The following is a 22,155-nucleotide window of genomic DNA, read 5'->3' as shown; positions in this document are numbered from 1 at the left end:
GGCTCACCTCACACCTCATCAGCAACTCTTGAGGTAAGAAAAACCAAAACAAAAACCCGCCTGTCAAACAAAAGCCACCTTTAGTGTTAGAAGCCAACACAGCCATCTCTCCTTCTTAGGAGAGTGGCTAAGATAATAGGAAAGGATTAATGACTGGATAATATGGGTATTATAGAACATGCAGGGGAGTACAGAGGAGATAAACCGGAGGAACTGTACACAGAATTAATTGAGGCAGAGCTGGATTTACTCCTTCAGACTGAGGATTGAGACCTTGCCACTTGTTGCAGGCAAACCCATGCTGGTGTCTATCCCACACCTGCCAGTGCTTTGCAATCCAAAAAGTTCATTAGCTCAGGTGCAGCCAGTTCCTGCACAGAAGTAAAATTCCCCCCCCAGCACTTAAGCAGCATGATTAGAGAGAAATGCTGGCAGGAAACGCACCAGATCCAGCTGCCTCCAGGCTGAAACAGCAGCAATACACTTCAGTGGACTCAGAACGATGCTGTGAGTGCATATACGCGAGTGACTTAGTGCACAGGAGAAGGTACAAAATTTGCCTCATGTCTACCCTTGGTATAGTGTAGCACACACTTGAATGTGCCCCTGGCGTGAGCAGTTTTCCTCTCGTGGAAGCAAATCTGAAGTGAAATATTGGCACACCAGAACAACTCATGCAAAATGAATGGAAGGTCCTATTGGAGTTTGTTCTTCATGAACTCGTACACAGTTCTCAATGACAGCAATCTGTGCAAAACCCCACTTTGTGTGGTCTATTAGGAGCAAACATGCAGGTGCAAATCTGAGACCAGCAACTGGTGCAGACTGCACTGCTGATAAAGGTGCAAAGTGGACATATGGCCCCCGAACACAGGAAGATGCCAAATCCAGCTGTGGTCCTTCCCCTGTACCACATGAGATACTGACACAACCCACAGGGACATCTGTTTTGTTCCCTAGTACACCTAATTCCAGCAGTGTGACACATACAACTTCCCACATACAACGACAGTGCTTTCAGAACAAGCTCAGAGGCTCTATGTCTAAGCCAGTAAGTCTTGCAGCTGGGCTCACTGCACTTTTGTGACACAGTTAAATTTGTCATCAGAATAAACTATCTGCAGATAACTGAGTTGGCTGTACCTATATAGTATTCTACAGATATGAAATACTACCACTTGGATTAAACTGAGATTAGTTGGTGCGGAGGTGGAAAGCTCACACAGATAACTGACCATATCTTCCTGACGGGAGTGGATCAAAGGAAGTCAACTGGCACACAGGGGAAGAGGCAAGGGATGAATATGTGACCCCAACATTAGCCAAGACAAAACATTCCTGCTGAATGCAGACTGGATTTCCATAACCTATACGTGAAGCTGACCGAAAGCTATTAAATTCTAGTTAGCAGCCTAGTTTACAAGTAGGAGACAAGGTTTAAACTTCCTTGAATGAAAAGGAAAAAAAAAAAAACCCCAAACCTAATTCAAATTTTTAAGTCTAAATCAAAGGTGCAGGACAAAATAGTACTTGTGTCCAGTCTGGCTGTCTGGAAATTGAAAGACATATGATACAGTTTTGAAAGAACAGCTCATGAAAATCCTGTCACAAAGTGAGACTTCTTAGTGGCTTTGGTCAAGAGACAGAACAACTACTGCTGGAAAACATGTCACAAACACAAAGGTGTCTTTCAAAGGAACACTAACCTCTTGCTGTTGGAATACATCTGTGTATTTGCCCAAACCAAGTTTGCTGAACAGCTCAGGCAGATCAGATCCCTTAAACAAACTGTTCAGGTTACAGCCATTGCTTCCTGTCAGCGAGGAAATGCAGTCCATGTAATTACTGCTACTGAGATAGTGTTCAGCTGAAAGGGAAGAAGTGCACTTTAGTCACACCACAGAAGTGCAAAATTTTCTGTCATATCAACACTGTATTCAATTAGATCATTAAATTAATAAAATCTTTATTATTCAGCAAAAAAAGCTTCTCAGTGGTCTGAGAGAATGAACAACATAAAGCAAATTTTTTGTTAATTAAGTTCCAGTGTTTGTTTTCTATAGAAAGATATCCCGGTAAATCTTTTAGGCAATACTATCACCTTATGTGAACTGTCACATGGATACAAGTCAGGAACTCATATGGGGGAAGAGCTGAAAGACCCCATTGCTTTTCCTCCTTTTAAGCCCCCTCCTCTTTTCTTCAGTGAATATTTTGGAAAACATCATTGCACACAAATGCAACTAGCCCTTTTTGGTCTGGATGGGGAGAAAACCATGCTGGAGCGATTCCTAGTAAAGGAACTACATAGTAGCTACATGACTTGGCTGTTATTTTAGTACAATACAGACAAAAGATAAACGCAATAGTTTTATAAAAAAACTAAAATTGGAAATATGCTCCCTATGCAATTTTAAATTGCATTCCTAGAAGGTGTATCTTTAAAAAACGTTTCCAGGGTGAGGTTCTTAGAAAACCCAAGAAAACTGATTTAGCAGTACAATCCCCTTCCTCTGTGTGTGCATACTGATAGTATGTATGTAATCAGACAGTTCATAATTATTTTTCCTCATGCTGCTTAAGAAAAGGATAGCTCCCAGGGAGTTCATCAAGCATTTGTGTAGAGATGGGACCGCTGTGAGTGCTTTCTCCCTTATTACAGACACAGGAAGGAGTAACAGTGAATGCATAGGAAGCTTGCAGGAGGTAAAGGATACTTTCCCAGGTGAGTAATATTAAGATTGCCCCAGAGACTTCTGCTATGGCCTCCACCACAGAATGCCAACAGGACCACCACTTTTCACAACTGGCTATGCTACATTTCTTATTTTCTGGGCACAAACTAGTTAGAAGCATTTGGGGTTGGATTTACAGAGTTTGGAGAAATTCTATCAACCTCAGCTCCATTTTGGAAAAGAGTTTTAAAATACAGTAAACCATTCAATGTTGAAAATGTGAACATTAAGTTTGACAAGTGAAGCAATAACTAAGTTAATTTCTAGACTTCAAAAGGTGGTGCCTCAACTTCTTCACTATCAGAGTAAGATAATACTAAAAATAACCAAACAGAAATTCATGATCCCACACGCAGGGCAGATGATGCAAGGTCATGTATTGAAAACTGAATATTAAGAAACACTTCTTACTGGTGCAGTCAGGAAGCATTACCCCCAAAAAGCAAAGAAAAAAATTCAACACTACTATGCAACTGTGTCAATGAAGACTTACATTTTAGTACTCCAGTACATATACATTAAAGTAAATACATTTGTCCAGCCACCTCGTAGCTATTTCTTGTCTCCCTCCTCCACACATTTCATTCTCTGGGAAAGCTACAGCTGCTGTAGAACAGTTTCCCCCACTGCCAATGTATTCATGTTTCTAAGTGTCTTCTAATGCATACGTACATTTTGATTAACCTAGAGCTTCCTTTTTTGCCCAATTAACTTGGAAACATGAATGGCTTGATTTCAAAGATAAACTTTTCATCTCTTTCGTTCTGGAAGTACATAGAATATGGTATGCAGCCATTCACAGCTGAACTAACATGCTTTTTAAAATCATGAATAATTACAAGTATACCAACCATGAATATTTTCTCTAATTGAAGCTATCCTTTCTTAGGATGTCCAGCTTTTACTATCCGTGTACTTTGCAGTTAATCTGGGATTTAGATTTTATTTATAAGAAAAATGCAACAAAATAGTATAAATAGCCATAGTAGTTATTTCCCCATAATGTAGTTAGTTAGTATGGACCAGTATTCTCTATGTCCATTTTTTCACTCTTTCAGAAAGGCATCTATTAAGTTATTAAAAAAAATGAAACTAAGTTTCAAAGAGTTCAACTGAAGCAAAATTTTAATTTGTAAGTTTCAAACATTGTTTAAAAAGTAATTACAAAATTTACAGCCTGTATCCACAGAAAACCAGTGTTTAAAATCATGTGCTAGGCCATGCCAAACATATGGGTAGTAGTCTTTTATCACCATAAAGAGAATCTGCTTTAAAATTCAGTATCAGCACAGATTATGACTTCTCTACCAGCGAGCAAATAGCCCAATAAGGACCTGGCTGTTGTTGTTGCATCAACAACAGAGCAGAGCGATGGTAGTCTAGAAACAAGCTTTTATTAGGTCTGTTTTCAGCACACCTCGAAAAACCCCTTCCAAGACAGCAAAGAGCTTTCAGCAAGAATGTCTTGTGTTCAAAACACTTCCTTAAAAGTGTTTTGGACCATTATTCATATATCACGTTACACAATCTTCAATATGTTTTCACTTTTTAATTTGTAGAAAGGTGTTGGTAATTTAAATCCCTAGTGATGTCAGGAAACATTGGGATAAATATTCATCGATACGATTTTTTTTTTTTTTTTTAAATCAGATCTTAAGAAATTATTAACCTGATTTATTTTGTTTCCGTTTGGGGCTGCCAATTGAGGAGACAAATTCATTATGACCTGTGGGTCCAAGCCCATTACGGTCTCTCCAGTTATCAGATTCACTGCCACTTCCCAGGTGCTCCCGACTGTTGGACCGTGAGAGAGACATCGATGAACCCTGCAAATCACAAAAGGAAATTTGGGCAGAAAACAGAAGTTTCGTTGTGACTCAAATGTTTTCTTTGAAGCAGCTCAGTTAAAAACAAACAGCTTTTAATGCTTGCAAACATTCTTTTGGCAGTTGATCAATAGTCAAATAATTGCAAACCGGACACAAAAACAGCAGGTGTGCCTAAAACACATGCAGTTTACAGATTTTAAGCAGAAGTTATTTAAAGATGTTGCTTCAAAATAAATTGCTCAGTACTTCCAAGTTTGTTTCCAAAATGTTTCCATCAAATTCCCACACAAATTCTAGACAAAGTAGTCTGTCTACTACATCCCTTCACGGGGAAGAGAACGTAACAGAACATCTATCTGAAGATAAGTGGATCAAGTACACAGTACTTGACAATAATATCATATACAATACAAAACCAACAATTCTGCAATGGTTTGTGAATTTGCAGATTTTAAAATTTTTTTTTTAAAGGAGATTTTCACATTCCTGTAAAATATTAATTATCAACTCTCATCACTGTGGGTTAGAATGTTCCAAAATAAGGCAACAGTATTCCTTGAAAGCAACAGTTAACTACAGAATTGGGTGGGGATATACCCTTCAAAAATGGGACATTATTGATACCACAAACTTACAAGAACTAAAACTTGTGGAACCAAATGAACAATTTAATTCTATACACTTGCATTAAATTCCAGGTGAAAAGCGTAACATAGGAGGCAGCAATCTTTTCTGCTATGCAGGAAAATTGAGACCTCTGAAGAAAAAAGGCAAAAGCTCCTCGTCACTGGCAAAACTGGGAAGGTGTGAGCTATGGTTAGTATGACTTAAGAAACGAAGAAAGGCAGAAATGGACTTCAAGTCTTAAAGAAGAGCAAAAAGAGACAGGGCCTCTACATTATGTTAGATCACAGTGATGGCTAAGAGTTGAAGTAAAAAAAGATGTTGTCCAATATTTCTGGAAAACTGAATGCACAGTAAGCTATCACAGTGAACTTTAAATATGTTTAGTGAGCTTCTTTTACAAATTAACTTCCCAGACATTAGACTAGAATACCAATACTACATTTCAGCACATGACTCTTAAATGTGCACATGTATGGAATAAGTGGGGTGGTACTGCCTCTAATACAAATGACGTTGAAAACTGCTAAATAGAAGAAGGATACAAGCAATCCAAGGTTTTTAGCTTCCGCAAGTGTTTCCACAATAGCTCATAACAAACAATGGAAACTGGAGTCCTAACATGCTATCATTTCACTGGAGAGAGCTAAGCCTGTGGTTTGCACACAGGTAGACTCCAAGTGACTAAGGTACCGTATTCTTGGTTAGAATGACACATCTGCTTAGAGACTTTTAGCAGTGCATCATGGTCTTGGAGAAAACCCCACCCCACCTCAATCAGTATAGGGAAGTATGTTAAAAAAATTTCACAGATTTTAGTTGTAGCTTTTTCTCTCCCCCTAGTTACTACTACAAGCTCATTACGTGAATCCAAACCTGTTATATGTAGTTGAATGACAGAAAGCACACGTCAAGTGGGGAACACCAAAGCACATTTTTACCATGGTTGGATATTTCTTTTGCATTAAAAGATAGGTATATCCTAGAGAAAAGCTGTATGAAGTCCCAGTCCTGAAGAAACGTACCATTTACATTTTATTTAAGTAGGACAGGAATAAACAAAAAGGTGTCTCTGTGGAAGCTGGGGAAGATTACAGCAAGGAAACACACTAAAAAGCAACTTCAGAATGCCTTTAAAAAGAAAGGAACGTAAGTTCCCTGCAAGATTCCCATGGTGGGACTCTGAAGAGACTTGCTGGACCCTGTGGCTGCCTTCTCCCTGGGAAATTTCTGGGCCCAATGAATAGTGCAAATAGAGAAAGCTCTTCCAGTTCTACAGCTTTGTCAACAGAAGATAAGATGAACTGCAGCCATTTCTTATTCTAATATTCTGCTCTACCATGCAGTGATTCACATTATCTAGTTTATCCGTTATATACACATTGTTTTAATTAAGTTACAAAATTTCTACCACTCATCTACAACTATTGAGATATTTGGTCCCACAAGTTGTTTTAAGTTTCTTTAAACAAATATATTTTCAGGAGCACACTTCTATAAAGCAAGAGTAAGATTTATAAAGCAGATATAATTCTGTGTGTTTGGCTGAATGTATTCCATATGCCTTAATATTTACGTAAGAAACATTTTTCACCATAAAAAAAAGAAGTATTTAGAACCCTAAGATAAAAGCTAAAAATCTTATCTGCAAGACTTCTTTTTACAAGTTACAGACATTTCTCCAGAGAAACAACTGCATCATTGACTAGAAATAAACTTCCCTTACAGTATATTTTTTTTATACCTCATATGTAGTTGTCATAGATGGCTTGTACGATACGTGATTTGCTCTTCTTAGTTCCTTGATAGTTTCTGCAGGCATAGATTTAGAGAACCCCAAACCACTCCATGTATTCGTTGGAGTTCTCACTTCCGTTACAACTGGCTTCTTTAACATAGCTGAAAAAACACAGAGACAAATCAGTAAATCTCAACATTAGTAAAGGTACTGAGCTGATAATCCTGAAGTCATGTATGCTAACAGACTTCAACCCACCAAATGGTAAATTCTAAACACCTCCACTTGCTACACAGCTTGAATCCTACCCTTAAGGTAATTTAGTCTGTCTGAAGATAGTTAAAGCCTCTAGGGCTGCAAGGAAGACAAAAGAATCATATCTGTTTCAAAAAGAGGGGTTTCCGGTTTTCTTTTGGTGTGGGGGTACTTGTTTTATTTTTAAACAGGGTCAAAGATATGGTTAAGGCCCTTATCAAATTTTGTAACTTAATTTATCCCTCAAATAAGGGGCAACTTTGTCAATATAACAAATATCTTAAAGTTTAATTTGCATCCAAATAAAAATCAAGTATTACAGCTATGAGGTCTCAGAAAACAACATGAATCATTTGCATATGGATATACTCACACAGAAAGCACTCCATCTGCAAATTGTTTATACTGTATTTTATACCATGTTGGTATTAAGAAAATTTTGGAACATGAAAACTAATATACAAATGTTTCACTATCAGCTTTAGATTTGATTAAAAAACAAATTACAAAACTGAAGCTTCAGAAAATTCTTTCAGCCATGTACTAACAAACTTTTCAGAAGTCACTGTTTATCCACATACCTTTGGTTGCTAGTAGCTTCTTCTGTTCATAGTCAAATGCCTAAAAATTAAACATGCAGAAGACAGTTTTATTGCCATTCTAACTAAAAGTCATTCCAGTACTCAGCTCTTCATAAAAACACAGGTTTTGGAAGTGGCCAGTGAATACACCTAGGAGAAACCTGAAGTACTGCACAATAAGCTGACAGTAGTCCAGTTAGAGCCTTAGTTACTTAAAGTGTTCACCCAAACGTAGATAACAAAGATTTTAAATAACCGATATCCATTTGAGTGAGGCTGCAGCAGTATTTACAAACTGTCTAGGCAAAATTTTTTTTTTTTTTAATAAGACACTTTTCAAGCATAGTTTCTCTTACTTAATCATCTGTTCTTAGCATTTACAACATTCCTCAACAGTACAAAAAAGATAACATACATCTTAGACAGCAAATCTAGGAACCACAGTTACTTTTAATAATCTTTCAAGTTCAGTTCTTCTCCATGCACTCATCTTCTGAAATGAAAAGAACTGAAGTTTTGAGATAATTAAAAAACCCCTTGTATTTGCACTACCTATGACAATGGAAGATTTGAAGTCTAAATAGCCCTGGTTAAGTAAGTTACACTTCTTTGAATTACGGATCAGGAAGTTTAAGCACACACTGAACTACAAAAATGCAGTATTTAGCCTGAAGCATTAAATTTACTACTTGAAATAACTAGAGGAATAACTAAGGAAAAGGGCTGCAAAACACTAACCTTAATCTTGTTCCACTACTCCATGCAGTCTAGCAATGCCCAAACACTGATAGGTCTATACTGAAAACTATTCTGTTAGTAATGCTTGACAAACAGTCAAAGGGGTCTCTCTCTTTGGGGAGATTTGCAATAACATGGAAGTAGTTTATAGTATAGTAGTAGGCTGTAGTTAACCAAGTAGGAGCAGTACAAGAAAAAAAAAAAGGGAGTAAATATACAGAACCATAATTGTAAAGCAAAACCAGTGTAGTTACTCCAGTAAATCCCCCTGCATATTAACCTGAAGCTTTAGAAAAAAAATTGTCGACACTGCTTATGAAAACTTGTAAGATGTCTTTTGTAGATGTAATTCTCTCAAAGCAATGAGATTTTTTTTTTTTTTTTTACACACAAATGATGCTTGTGTAGACTAATATAGCCATCCAATTTATTCTGTACTTAAATTTTTCTTATTCAACAGAAGCATAAGGGCTCTTTTGTCTTCAAGACTTTTAGCTGACAATCCACTCCAGATGAAAGAGTTAACAACTCTGCTGGAAAATGCTTTTACTGAAACAGTAATGGCAAGTAAGTCTAGTAATCAGTCACCTTTGCATTCCATGGTAATTTCACTTTGCAGTTATCAAGTTCTGTGCTAGATTTAGGTTTATTCAGGGAAATGTACCTGCATATTTACATATGACGGCTGTGGAGCTAGACGTGCTCTTTCAGAGTTCTGCTGGGCAGCTGCAGCTCGCTCTGCTGCCCGTTCACTTCCAGGAGCCTTTTTATCAGCCATGGGACTTTCAGAAGCACTTAGCTCTGCATCTGAGAGCAGTCTCTCTGTGGTACTGCGGGAGCAAAGTCAGTATTAACTCCGGTCGTTTTTTTCACAAGCAGTGAACATTCAATGCAATTTTGATAATTGAGCTTTATCCTGAGAAATTTGGCAGCAAAATTCAAGAAATGCCAGCACACAAACATCTCTGTTTTAAGCAACATTTCCGAAGTCTCAGCTTTCCTTTACCTGTTTCTCCGCCAGTGAAACAAAGCATGTATTGCTGCTTCCTATATTACCAAGTATGAGGCACAGCTTATAGATTCAGATTTCAGCTGTCTGGTATCTGGAATTAGCCTATGAAATCCCTATACAGTGTGACTTCATACCATTTAGCCTCTCTCAGGCCAGCTGTTCAGCATTTCTAACAGACTGATAGTAGCAGGATAAAGAGAAGCATAACGGGGACTACGAAAATTAACATGGGTCCTACTTGCTTTTAAAGCTTCAATAATTGCAGTCCTACAAGCCAAAGCATCTCTTAATGTAATCTTTTCTTTCTAAAAATCGGCCACATTTTATGCCTACTCTAGAACAGTATAAACTCTTACTTCAAAGCAAAGTGATCATGCTTTAGATGCTGTAAGACTACCCCAGAAAAATGCCCTAAGAGAACTGTGAGCACTGTATCTTCGGCAAAAAGAACAAGACGTACAAACAACTGACTGACTGACAAACAACTGAGTCTGGTTAGCAGGAATCCCTGGATTTCTAAACTCTGAAAGAAGAATTAATGAAATTCATATCATAGCTTTTACAGTGTAAATAAATGAGGCAAGGGAAAATATGCATCTCAAAAGAGTGATGATAAACAGTTCCCAAAAGGAACAGTGAAAACACTACTTAAAGTAGATTGGACAAAACATTGCGTTAAGCACAAAAGCTATGTTGCCAAGACATATTATGACTCAAAAGAGTCTTTCCCACTGCTGGCTCATTAAAAAAAAACAACCAAACAAAAAAGATCGAGACAAGTGTTTGAGAACATGCTGTTATGCCCTGAATATCGTTTTTCTAAGAAAACAGCCTCAGGTAGACACAAAAGGAAAAAGTCTGTCAGTAAGGAATTGTTCTCAAAGCAATCAATAAAAAAAAAAAAGGGAAAGTGCAAAAATGCATCCTTTAGAAATAAGTATTGAAAATTCCTCTGAAAAACATCCCCACTTTTGTGGGAGAGGAAAGGCATTTATTTTTTTCAAAAGAAAGAAAAATACTTAGGGTATACAAAAAGCATTCAAAGTTTGCAATTATCAGACAAACTGAGGGGTATATTAATGCCCAATGTGATTAAAAATCAAGCCCAATTTAAATCAGTTCTTTGAGTATCTTATGACCGAACCACCCCTTCCACCTACAAAAACATGTTCAGTATTTTTGCACTGCTAAAGTTCCATTAATCTGTAGTTGTACATTTAACTTACTGCAAGTGAGAGTTTTTGGTGCCTTGAAGTAATTCAACCGTTTGTCTCTTAGCACAGGCCTGTTTGGAAGAGCTCATCATCTGCTTCAGATCACTGGTATTTGCTGAATGGGATGGACTTCTTGGCATGCCCACTTCTACAAAAGCATCATTGCAACCTACAAGACCAATAAAGGGAAGAGTTAAACAAAAACCTTCTTATGTTCTAATGAAATTACTGAAGGAATGACAATTATAGAATAAAACCTGCTCTTCCTCCTTACAGAATTATTGTAGTCTTCAGGGATAACAACTTGGTCAAGGTTAAGAAATCAGAAATGTAAGTTCAAATGCACAAAAAAGGTGTTAGTATTCACATATATTATAGACACGCTAAGTATTTTCTTTTTTTAAAGATTTATTTTCAGTAATATTAGTTAATATTAAAACTAAAGACTGACAATCAGAAGTCATTAAGTATTTCTAACAAATTTGATTTTATATCCAGTTATAATAAACCTTGCCAGGTGCTCAGATAACTTTCACTGGAATAAGAACTCCCCGCTTAAAGTTCACCTTAATTGGGCAATGTACCTTTTATTCAAATCAGCATTTCAAATGACCACAACCCTTAATAAAAGAGCATCTCCTTGTTGATCAGTATCTGCAAGGGAAAACAAGGCCTATACACGTATTTGCTCAAGTTTGAAGTGGAACTGGCTTTCCCTCCCTCCAAGAATGATGGGAACAGTGCATTACTTTCTTTAGCTTCTAAAAGGCAGCATATTTGAAATGCTGTTATAAAACATGCAAATAAATTCTGCTTGCCAGTGTCATCTAGGTTTGATCTACACATAATTTTCCACAATAACTTTCTCAAAGGCATTAATTCTTTCCTTTCATTAAAAGCAAAAATACAACATCGTTTAAACCAGTAGAGATTGTTTTAAGCAGTGAAGTTAATCTGCTGTAAAACATACTAAAATTTTCATAGGTTATTTCCCTCTGCTCTTAGGGAATAAATAAAATGGTACAAGTGCATTTATGTTGACTTAAGGTGTTTCTATCAACAGTAGAGCTCATACTGCAACTTCTATTTACTTTGACAATGAATCTGGGAGATCCAGTGATATTTTCCTTCAACATGGCTGCAAAACAAATGCACAGGCAATACATTTACATTTTTGTTTCATGAACGTTACATAGACTGCACAAACACTACGGAAGAAAAGAATAAAATGTCAAAATCTTACCTTCTGCACTATTTGACTTGGCAGCTACTTGTTCAGAGGCACCATGACTACTTGTTTGTCTTACTGGATCACTGTGGTTTGTGCTTAATACATTTTCTCCTAGCGAAGTGGCAGACAGTGCAGCGTACTTGATATTTGAGGTCTGTAATGATTGTCAAAAATCACTAAAGTGATTGTTAAGCTCAAAGAAATATTGAAAGAATTTCCCTTTTCTATCTGTGCAGGAGAACAAGAAATTAATTCCTGATATAGGAGAACAGTATGTTTGAATGTTCCATTTTTCAGTCATTAAGTCGTATTTTGAAAACACCACTGTTCCATTTCTAAACTTAGCAGCTTTAAGAATCTACTAATACAGCTAGTTTTCTCTTTCAGCTTTTCTTAGTAGAGATCTATTACAAACAGATCAGGTTCTCTAGAGATAATATCACTTACCTTCACATGACCGTTTAAAGAAGGTGAGCCTTTTTTACTCTCTGATTGCATGCCATTAACATGGACTTCAACAGGAGTCAAGCCTGGTGGCGGAGATGGAGTGTTTTGACTATAATTAGGTACTCCAGACAGGAGAATACTAGTTAAGGTTGCTTGGGCGGTAGATGGTATCATTAGGTGTGGAATAGCAGAAAAACCTGTAACAAAATTTGGTCATGTTCTGATTAATTTTCTCATTTAGCTTTCTCAGGCATCACAGTACTTTATTTAAATATCTATCTTTACGTAGCTTTGATATATCACTAAATAAGTTTCCATTATAATTGCATGCCAAAACTATAATGCTTTATCTAGCCATTACTTTGTAAGTTAACATCATTTTCTATATAAAACAGATGAAAACATTGCATGTGACAGCATGTCATAAGTTTATATCATGTTTATAACCTTAAATTTGGATATTTATTCATCTGTGTTAAGAAAAATTTAAGAATTAAGGTTCTAAAGAATGAATGATTCCAGACTTTTCAATTGTCATTCTGCTGACTTAGTGTTGCACAGTTCATTTAATCCACATTTAACTTTAACCAACCTGTGGCATTTGTGTTAGCAAGAGATGTTGCCCATAACGTGGGACTAGGCGTGCCTGAACTTGGACTCTGCAAGGGACTCACAGAGCTATTAAGGGCATTCAACAGAGAGTTTGGAGCAGTTGAGGTGTTGACTGACAGGGCTGTTGGTCCTAAAAGGCCTGCAAAAAATTATGCAAGTGAATATTTAGCTAAAACTTACAAAAAAACATTTTTCACAAAAGTACCAATTAGAAACAAACAAACAAAACCCCACTAAATTGCACCAGCATGTATTTTTACAAACAAATTTTAGCCCTACCATCCCTTTGTATCTCCTCTGTTGCTTCTGTCAGTTTGTTTCAAAGAATCATCACTTAAGAGACAAGAAAGCAACTGCACTACACAACCTTACTTTCATTTCAGACAATAACCTTTTCCTCAGAAGCTCATATGAACAAACCACTACTTCCACAGTAAGAACTCTTCAATTCCATTTTGCATCTTCAATACTGACTGCAAGTCATACCCCAAATGCATTCCCTCAAACCAGCTCTTCATGTAAGAGCATTCGCAAGGCAGTTCAGCACTATACTCTAAAGAGGTAAAAAAACCCCAACCCCAAAGTGCAGGCGTGACAGGAACAGTAACAAAAGCAGCATTAAAACCCACAGTCAAATAGCACAAACACTTGCCCTTATGTGACACCCAAGAAAGCACACGACATGGAACTACGCAGCACTCCTGGACAGCAGGTTGCAAGGGAGCCTGGTGGTTACGTGAGAACTCTGAGTTTCAAGAACCAGTGTCAAGATTTGTCACTAAATTCTTCTGGAACTACTTGGTTTTCTATACATTTCTGATAATAGAGTATTTACAGGGCTTGAAAATAAAATGGTAATTCCAGTCTGGACTATGCACTGCTTCTATAAAATTACATTAAGACAGAAAGCTTACACATTTCTGTCCTAAATTTCATACTGATAAGCAAGGTCTAAACTAGTAGCATGTGCATCCCTCAATTACAGTGATACAGCCAGAACCGAAATGTGGTGTTATGCTATGTTAACTTTCATGGTACTATTGACAGGCTTAAGTACCTACCCAAATTCAGAACAGCCTGAGACATCACAACATTGCCAAAGAAAGAAATTTCATTTGAAAAAGATTCTTCTGAAAGTTGTAAAAGCAATGTCCTACTTCACCTGTATTTCCCTCCCTTTCACTTTCAGCTGAATGGTTTGTGAGCTTCTGGAGGATTTTCTACGGAGATGAGCCACATACCTGATTACGAAAGCCTTGGAAGTTTTACAACAACAAGCCCTTGAAAGGCCAGATGCTTTTAGAATTCTCTAATGCTTTAAAATGATTCCTTATGCAAAACACACATCTGATCCTTTTTTCTGGCACAAGTGAATTAAGTTTCAAACAAATATAGGTCTACAAAAAAAATACAAAGATATATACAGAATATAATGCATACCAAGCCCAGTGAGTCCTAGTCCTGCTGAAGACAAAATATCCAAACCAGGACAAGACAGGCCAACAGGGCACGAGACAGTAGAGGGATTTGATGCTATGGTGACTCCACTACTCTCAAGTCCCAAGAGACATTTCCGTGCCTCGTACATATTTAAGGCATTTCGTTCCACACTTTTTACAATCACAGACTGTAGGGAAAGAAAAAAAACAACAAAAAAGGAAAACCAATGAGTAACACAACTACATAACACAGATCTGCAACACACGTAACTCTTCTTAATACACCTTCATGACTATCACTAAAATAGTGGTGTGAGACAACATGAGATAATGCCCATTAGCAACTATTCAAATTCAGTGGCGTTGATGTTACTATGATGTTTAGGGATTTTGTATGCACTTGATAACGGGAATGATGAAAGACCTTTCTGTCTAAGAAAAATAATTATTATTGTACCTAGGTGCTATTTGGTGTACCAAATCTTAAGTGCCCCAAGATCTACAGAAGTGAATCAGCAATTAAAATCTCATCTTCTCTTTTATCTGAGGTCTATACCTTGAAGTGGACAAAAGAGTTGTTCATATTAAATTCAGCTATTAAATCCATAGCTGTCTGAAAATAAAGTAACAAATGCCTGGAAAATTAAATTACAGAAAACATTATTTGTTTCTTGCACATTCCCTACATGATGTTTCTTTGTATTGATTTTATATATCCCTACACAGAGAAGCCTACTTATTGACACAAAGGAACGCTCGTTGAATATTTTGAAATTTTTGTCTGTTATGGCATTATAGACAACAACGCAGATAACAGAGTCACCTATCCATACTCGTCTGAACATTTTACAGTGAACATATCCTGTTAGAAGTATTTTGTAATTCTGTTTCTTGTAGTTCTTTTCAAGATCTTGTTTAGAACACACAGACTTTTCTCATAGTCTTATTACTTGGGTTTTTTTGGTTTTGTTTGGGGTTTTGTTTGTTTGTTTGTTTAATTCTGATTGCTAAACAAACTGCAGTTATGTGGGGGAGCTGCAATTTAAGATGAATTTCTTTAAAAACAAATTAAGAGTAGTTCTAGTCAGATACAATTTGCCTCCTCATAATTTATTTCTTTTATCAATATATTGCATACAAAAGCTAATCTCTGTATAGTCAAATACTTAATGAAAGTCAAATTACCATAAAGGAGAGCTGTTGTAACATTTAAACTGATATTTCAAGCAGAAAATATATATGCCTTTTACAAGTTTATGATCCATTAAGTTAAGGAGGAGGAGCAGACACGTCAACTCATCAGCTCTGAAAAGTTGTCATGAAAACCTAGAAAAAATGTATTAGCTTTTCACCAACCTTGCTTGGTTGCTTTGGCTTTGGCTTAATGCTTATGAAGACATCTAACTGCTCCATTAGCTGTGTTATAAACTGTGGTTCTACTTCAATTTCTTCCTTCATATCAAACATGAGCACAAGAGGAAGGCAACCCTGAAAAGACAAGACGCAAAAATTCATAAAACTTATAACCTACCCTTTTCCCATGAAAATGTTAGCAATAAACTGAAATACAGAGATTGTAACACATGTACATCATGACACAGTAAGTTCAGAAAAAATAGCAAGGATGAAATTCTAAGTAAAGCCATTTCCTTGTGTGCAAGAATATAGGTATATCTTTCTACCCTGGAATTCTGAACAAACAGTTTGGTGGTATAAGGGTGAAATGATTTGTTGATTATTTGACATTCCAATCAGCACATACATACCCTGCATTAGCTATTTATACAGACTTAGAGGTGTCTAGAGGATTCAAATTCAGAAACCACAATTACCAATTAAATCAGAACAAAATACTGTCACGGAATTGATAGCAGGACTCTCACATACTCAAATGGCTCATGTTTGAGATAAGGAAACACAGAAATTTTTTCAGAACTCTAAGTCACCATTGCCTAAGTCTTAACTTTTACCTTTCTCTTCCCCTGTCCTAGATCAGCTAGATAAGTATTTTCCAGTGATATGGATGACATCTCTGAAACACTTGAAATACTAAAAATATTTTGCTTAAGTAAAAAAAAAAAACCCACCCCTAAAAAAAGCCCGAACCCAAGAAACAACAACAAACTCAACGGTCACAGGGTATCTAGAAATTTTTAGATTGCTACTTCTCATAAAGTAACAAAAATAGAGGGTACGAAGTCAGTGAAAAACAAATCCTACTTTTTACAAATTTAGATTCACAATAAAGTAAACATAGGATCACACGTATAAGGAAAAAAGCCACAGTAAGATACATTCAAGAAAGTGGTCTGTCTTAATCAGTTTCCTGCTTTTGCTTCAGAATGAAAAGCAGCAAATTGGTATATTTATTCTTCAGATCACTAGTTCAATATCATTCTATATTTAAATAGCACTTCTCAACAGTACCACCTGTAACTACACAGTACCTCCCAAACCTAAAGTAATTTTAACTTAAGAAAAATTAAAGAAAGGCATCTTAAATATTTTCACTTCAAGAAGACTGACACACAGCTTAACTCCACAAAGTGAACTTGCCTGAAAAGAACAAAGTCTATTTAAAAAACACTGAAATCAGTAATCAAGGATTTTATGGTAACAGAACTGCTGAGAGCATTTCATACTTGGATTTTCCAAATGTTTTTGTAAAAAAAGTTGCAGAAATACGAGAAGCTCTCACTAAAAGCCTCCTGAATGAAAATGGAACTAAAGGTTAACAAGAAAAACAGCAGAAGCAGAAACTTCGAAGCTGAAATGTCAGATTTTATAAGCATACTAAAAAGCTCCTTTTTTTTTTTTTTTACACTACTGTTTCATTATTCTATGTTTAGAGCACCTACATGATGATGATGAGAACAGGACCAAATGACGTTCTTTGATAGGAAGTCAGTGAACAAAACTAAGTTGTCAGTGTCTTCTGTTATTAAATACAGTACGGTCCTCATTATTATATGCAAAAAACCAAAAAGTAGGTCTCAGTATTTTTTAGTAACAATCAAAATACAGCTGAAACCAAAGGGTTTGGGCTGAGGGGAAGATACAGAACAAGAACATTCTAAACAAGACTCCAAACCCCTCTTGCTTAGGTAAATATTTAATTTTAAATCTCTACGTATTCTTTCTTCCTTTTACAGTTTGCCCTCATCACTAGTATGAGTATTGTCTTAACCGCCGTGTTGAATATACTTCTGCAAGCAGCATGCCAGTGATTAGAAGCTGAGACTTGCAATGGTTGTCAGAGATAAGGGATATTCACAGTTTATACACCACAGAATTCATAGCTCTCTCAACAAAATTAGTTACTAGTGGATATTAAAGTTTCCATTTAGACATACTGCTAAGCAATTTTTAAAGATAGCATCAAGACATGACGTGTCCTACTGTAAGGTATCTATGCACTGCATTGCATTTTCTGTTTATATTGTAAACTCTGCCTTAAATTTAGCCTGAGAAATACAGATCACAACAATTTAGTAGTTCAGAAAGACGTCATGGTATTTCTTTTCTTGGTATGGACGTTCAGATGCTTCTAGGTATTTCTAGGAGCTCTACAGAGATCAAATCACTATTTTTAAATCCCCTCTCCAATTCCATGGCACACTTGTGCTGCCCAACTGTGAAACAGCGTCAGTTGTTATTCTGACTGAATCAGAAGAGCTGGCAGGGGGCAATAACAACAGTGACCACGGGGAGAAGGCCAGCATGCAGTTGCACCTTGCAGGAAATCAGTCTGCAACACAGAAATCTCACCCCACTGAACAATGCCCAAGAAGAAAACAAATCAAGTGAAATTTACTTCAAAAGAAGCTGAGAATGACTGCAGCTATCTACCTGTATGTAGGTATTGGCATGACTGGCATACTAAAGTGTGTTTATCTGAAGGTGAAAAATACTGGTTATACTAAGTTAGGAGTCAGAGCTGAAGTTTTTTCTGGTTAGTTCTTCCCACAGCTTTTCAAGTTTTTATTGTTTAAAAAGATATAGTCCTTCTTTGCAAAATTTGCTTTTAATACTTTTTTTATCTACAAAACTGAAACAACAGTTTCAGGACATGTAATGCCTGTGAGTTGAAACAAACCAAGTCTCCCGGTCAGTACAGTTCTTAAAAGGTGATATAGTGGATGTGATGTGGGATACTAAGTTGTACTAATGTGTTTGGAATTAAATCAAACTTCAATATTTCAAAAAAATGGCCCTTGCATAATTCTAAGTTTCTAGAGTAAAGGTGTACTTTGATGTTCATATGATAGCTTGTTTGCATTTGTGTCTACGTTATGAGCCTCCAGAAAAGTACTACTTAAACCTCACCAAGGAAATAGAGAGAATAAGGCTATCTCTTGGTATTTACAGGCAATAATATCCTAGAATATAATAATCATGAATATAACTGTATAAACAAAAAGGCACCATGTTTTTGTTTTCCCAATATACAGCAAGGCACAGTGCAATGTAAGAGAGATGTGGACTTCTGGAATTTAATGGTATCGTGGTTTATCCTGATACCAGCTTTGAATTGGATTCGAGTCCACTCCTCCCATGTGGTGTTTGTGAATATCCATATATACTGAAAATCTGTGTACCAATGTTAGCACTACAACAATGCTTAAAAGTTTCTGTGAAGCTTAAAGACCAATATAACAAAAATCTGTACAAATAATAATAATAATATTCATCACCAGAGCTATTTTTATAAAAGGCCTTGTAGTACTGAGGCTATGGTACAAGAATGAACATAAGACTGCAGAATAAGTAATTGTTTCCTATGGTTCTTCAGTTTCCTTGAAAACCCGTCCACATACGAGCTGAGAAATACCTGCCACTTCCTCCCAAAAGAAACCTATTTACCTGACAAACATGGAAAAGGCACGTTGGCAAAACAAAACAAACAACCCACCACCCAACAACACAAAACCCTCCAAAAATCTGCCTTCTACTCAGAAGCATATTGTTATTGTAAATTTAAATTGCTTATGTTGCATTTATATTACCAAGGTCATTTTTCAAATCATGATACCAGAGATTACCAATATTTTAGATAACTACAAATACTCACAAAACACTTGACAAAAATAGAGCGCTCAACTGAACCAGCTTTTTGCAATGTGATTAGTAATCCTTCGTATCTAAGGCCAACTTACATTTGACCCATAAATACATGCAAAATGAGCATATTTTCTATAATCTGGCATTTTTTTTCAAGCAAGTTCCACTGAAAGTATTTACCATGAGATATTGCCTGGCAAGACAGACAGACTCAATTGTGCCCTGGAGGTAGACAGTGGATTTCTTCTGTGGGTTACTAGGGTCAGGGAAGTGGATCTGAGCACCAGTCCTCTGCATGATATGTTTGATATTACTGCCATTTCGACCCATCATAAAGAGATGATGTTGCGCTGCAATGTCTAACTGCGTGCTCACAGGGATTGCAGAGGCCAGGCTCCCAGCTAGGTGTTCTAAAAGCATGGCTGTTCCTTCCTGCAGGGGAAGTGCAAGAAACCAGTGAAACAGTGCTCACAGGCGTACAAGACAACATTTCAGACTGTGTCCTTACTTGTCATGCATTCCACATGGAAGATAAAGAAAATTCTGTTTTGTTTAAAAACCTGACTGATTTGTTAAAGGTAACATATGGACTAAACTCTACATTTTATCTACAATCTACTATTCCCATTTTATGGCCAAACGTAGCATTTAATTGCCATTGTAAAAGGCAGCAAGATGATGTCAAATGGTTTGGTCCCAACAGACCTTCTGTGCCCACACATAGCAATAAGAAAGTCGATAGAGATTTATTTGGGTAGGTCTACTTGCAAAATTTGTTTTTCAATTTTGGCCTAAGATGTTCTTACTGGCTTGAGATAGACCCATCCAAGACCACATCAATCTGTCACACTGCCAGTTGTTAACAAGGAAACTCTTTTATTTTATTAAGATAAATAGGTTCATGGCAGTTCCTTTACTTGACTGTCAAATTCACATCTCCCACTCCTGGTTTCGCAAGACCAGTTTTATTGCATGTTAGGGCAACTTTCAAGGTTATATATTTGAGTGCACATTGAGAAGATCAAAGCATGAAGACGACATGGCGGGGGGTGTTTTGTGGTTGGTTTGGTTTTTTGGGGGGTGGGGGATGGGGTGGGAGGTTGTGGTTTGTTTTGTTTTGTTTTTTTCAATTAAAAGATAGGGAAGATTTGCACATATTCCAGAATTGCTGGAAACCCAAACAGGGGTGCAAGAAATAAAACACAGACTAAACGCTTAGCACAAACAATGCTAAATCCTAAACTTAAAACTATTTTCTACACATTTTTACACTTCACCTATACCAGTTTAAAAAACTCAAACCCTCAGGCTTCAGAAGTGATTATACAATAATAACATGTACTGATAAGGCAGGATACAACATTAATATGGTTCTTAAGTATCTAAATTATGAATATATTTATGACATGCAGAAACCTACTTAAGACGACATTACCTTCACAGCACTAGTGTTATTTTGTGACCCTCTGACAATGACTGTAGCACCATACATTCGAGAGCGTTGTTTAAAGGAAACTGAAATATTATACGTCTGACATATATGCTGAATTGTAGGAGAATTAGGATCTGGGATTGGTTGGAGAATTCCAGCAATAGGCAATTCAAACATGAGTACCAATGGAAGCAGCTCCTACAACAACATTGAAGAGCAAATATTGAAAACTGAAATCATACTCACTAAAACTACAACAATTTTATTACTGAATCATAATGTATTAGGCCAGTGATGATTAAACTGACATAACACATCCTCTGCCCTGGATTCATTGATAAAGATATTATCATATCTTGAGGTGGAAACAGGCACCAATTTTCCCAGGGACACCAGAGTTTTTTGTTTTGCATAGGCTTTTTTGTTTGTTTCCCACCCCCCCCCCCCCCCCCCGCCCCCAACAGCAGGATCTTTTGCAACTATGTAGTAACAATAAAGCCAGGTAATTTCCCATACTTATCCACGCAGACCTACAAACAGGTCAATATTTGGAAAACTTCCTAGAGAACTCTGTTTTCTGTCATGAATTAATTGGAGCTCTGAAGTCAGCTACAAAGCTATGTAAACATCAGCTGCTTTCATGACTGTCAAGACCAAAGTTGTGTAAGTGACATACCTGACTACAAGAATTGCGAGAAAGTTTTCGTAATTTATTGGATTTATAATTATCCATGCCAGAATACACATACAAGTCAAAACTAGAAAGTAAAGGTAGGTAAGTGCTACAAGTGGAGGATGGAACTGAATTCCATCAATTTTTTTTTTTTTTTTTTTTTTTTTAAAACACAAATTATGCATTAAACCAGTTAAAATTGAGAAGGCAGAAATTGCCTTTCTTAAGTCATAGATTCACACAGGACGCCTGAGCTTCTACAGGCCATCTGTGGAGAGTAAGTTAAGATGTGATTTTAAACACAGTATGGGATACTTCACATCTTGCTTATACTGTAGACTTCGTATTCTAGGTCCACCTTAGGCTAGTTAAAAATTTGGCCAGAATGTGAATCACTGTTTTTATGATACCCTTTGCATTTTAGTCATACGGATATTCACACTTGTTCCTGTATTTCTGCTGTCTTTAAGACAGGGCCAGACAACCCTAGGGTTCTCAAAACTAATTTTTACTTTCAGGTATTTTCAAGGCAAC

General features: G+C 36.7%; 1 protein-coding gene across 1 annotated transcript in view; it reads right to left on the bottom strand.

The window, feature by feature from the left end:
• The window catches only part of BICC1 (BicC family RNA binding protein 1), a 115,185-nt gene that overhangs the window by 5,200 nt on the left and 87,830 nt on the right, over nt 1-22,155 (bottom strand). The window contains exons 7-19 of the mRNA XM_030030993.2: nt 20,952-21,146; nt 19,697-19,948; nt 15,812-15,943; nt 14,457-14,643; nt 12,997-13,155; nt 12,405-12,601; nt 11,970-12,111; nt 10,739-10,895; nt 9,165-9,330; nt 7,763-7,802; nt 6,933-7,087; nt 4,405-4,561; nt 1,707-1,867 (exon numbers count right to left, since the gene is read on the bottom strand). Of these exons, the coding sequence (XP_029886853.1) occupies nt 1,707-1,867; nt 4,405-4,561; nt 6,933-7,087; nt 7,763-7,802; nt 9,165-9,330; nt 10,739-10,895; nt 11,970-12,111; nt 12,405-12,601; nt 12,997-13,155; nt 14,457-14,643; nt 15,812-15,943; nt 19,697-19,948; nt 20,952-21,146 (2,100 nt within the window). The remainder of the gene's footprint in view (nt 1-1,706; nt 1,868-4,404; nt 4,562-6,932; nt 7,088-7,762; nt 7,803-9,164; nt 9,331-10,738; nt 10,896-11,969; nt 12,112-12,404; nt 12,602-12,996; nt 13,156-14,456; nt 14,644-15,811; nt 15,944-19,696; nt 19,949-20,951; nt 21,147-22,155) is intronic.

This window comes from Aquila chrysaetos, chromosome 11, assembly GCF_900496995.4.
Source record: "Aquila chrysaetos chrysaetos chromosome 11, bAquChr1.4, whole genome shotgun sequence".
In the NCBI taxonomy this organism is placed as follows: Eukaryota; Metazoa; Chordata; class Aves; order Accipitriformes; family Accipitridae; genus Aquila; species Aquila chrysaetos.
This window is presented reverse-complemented; position numbering and strand designations above follow the sequence as displayed.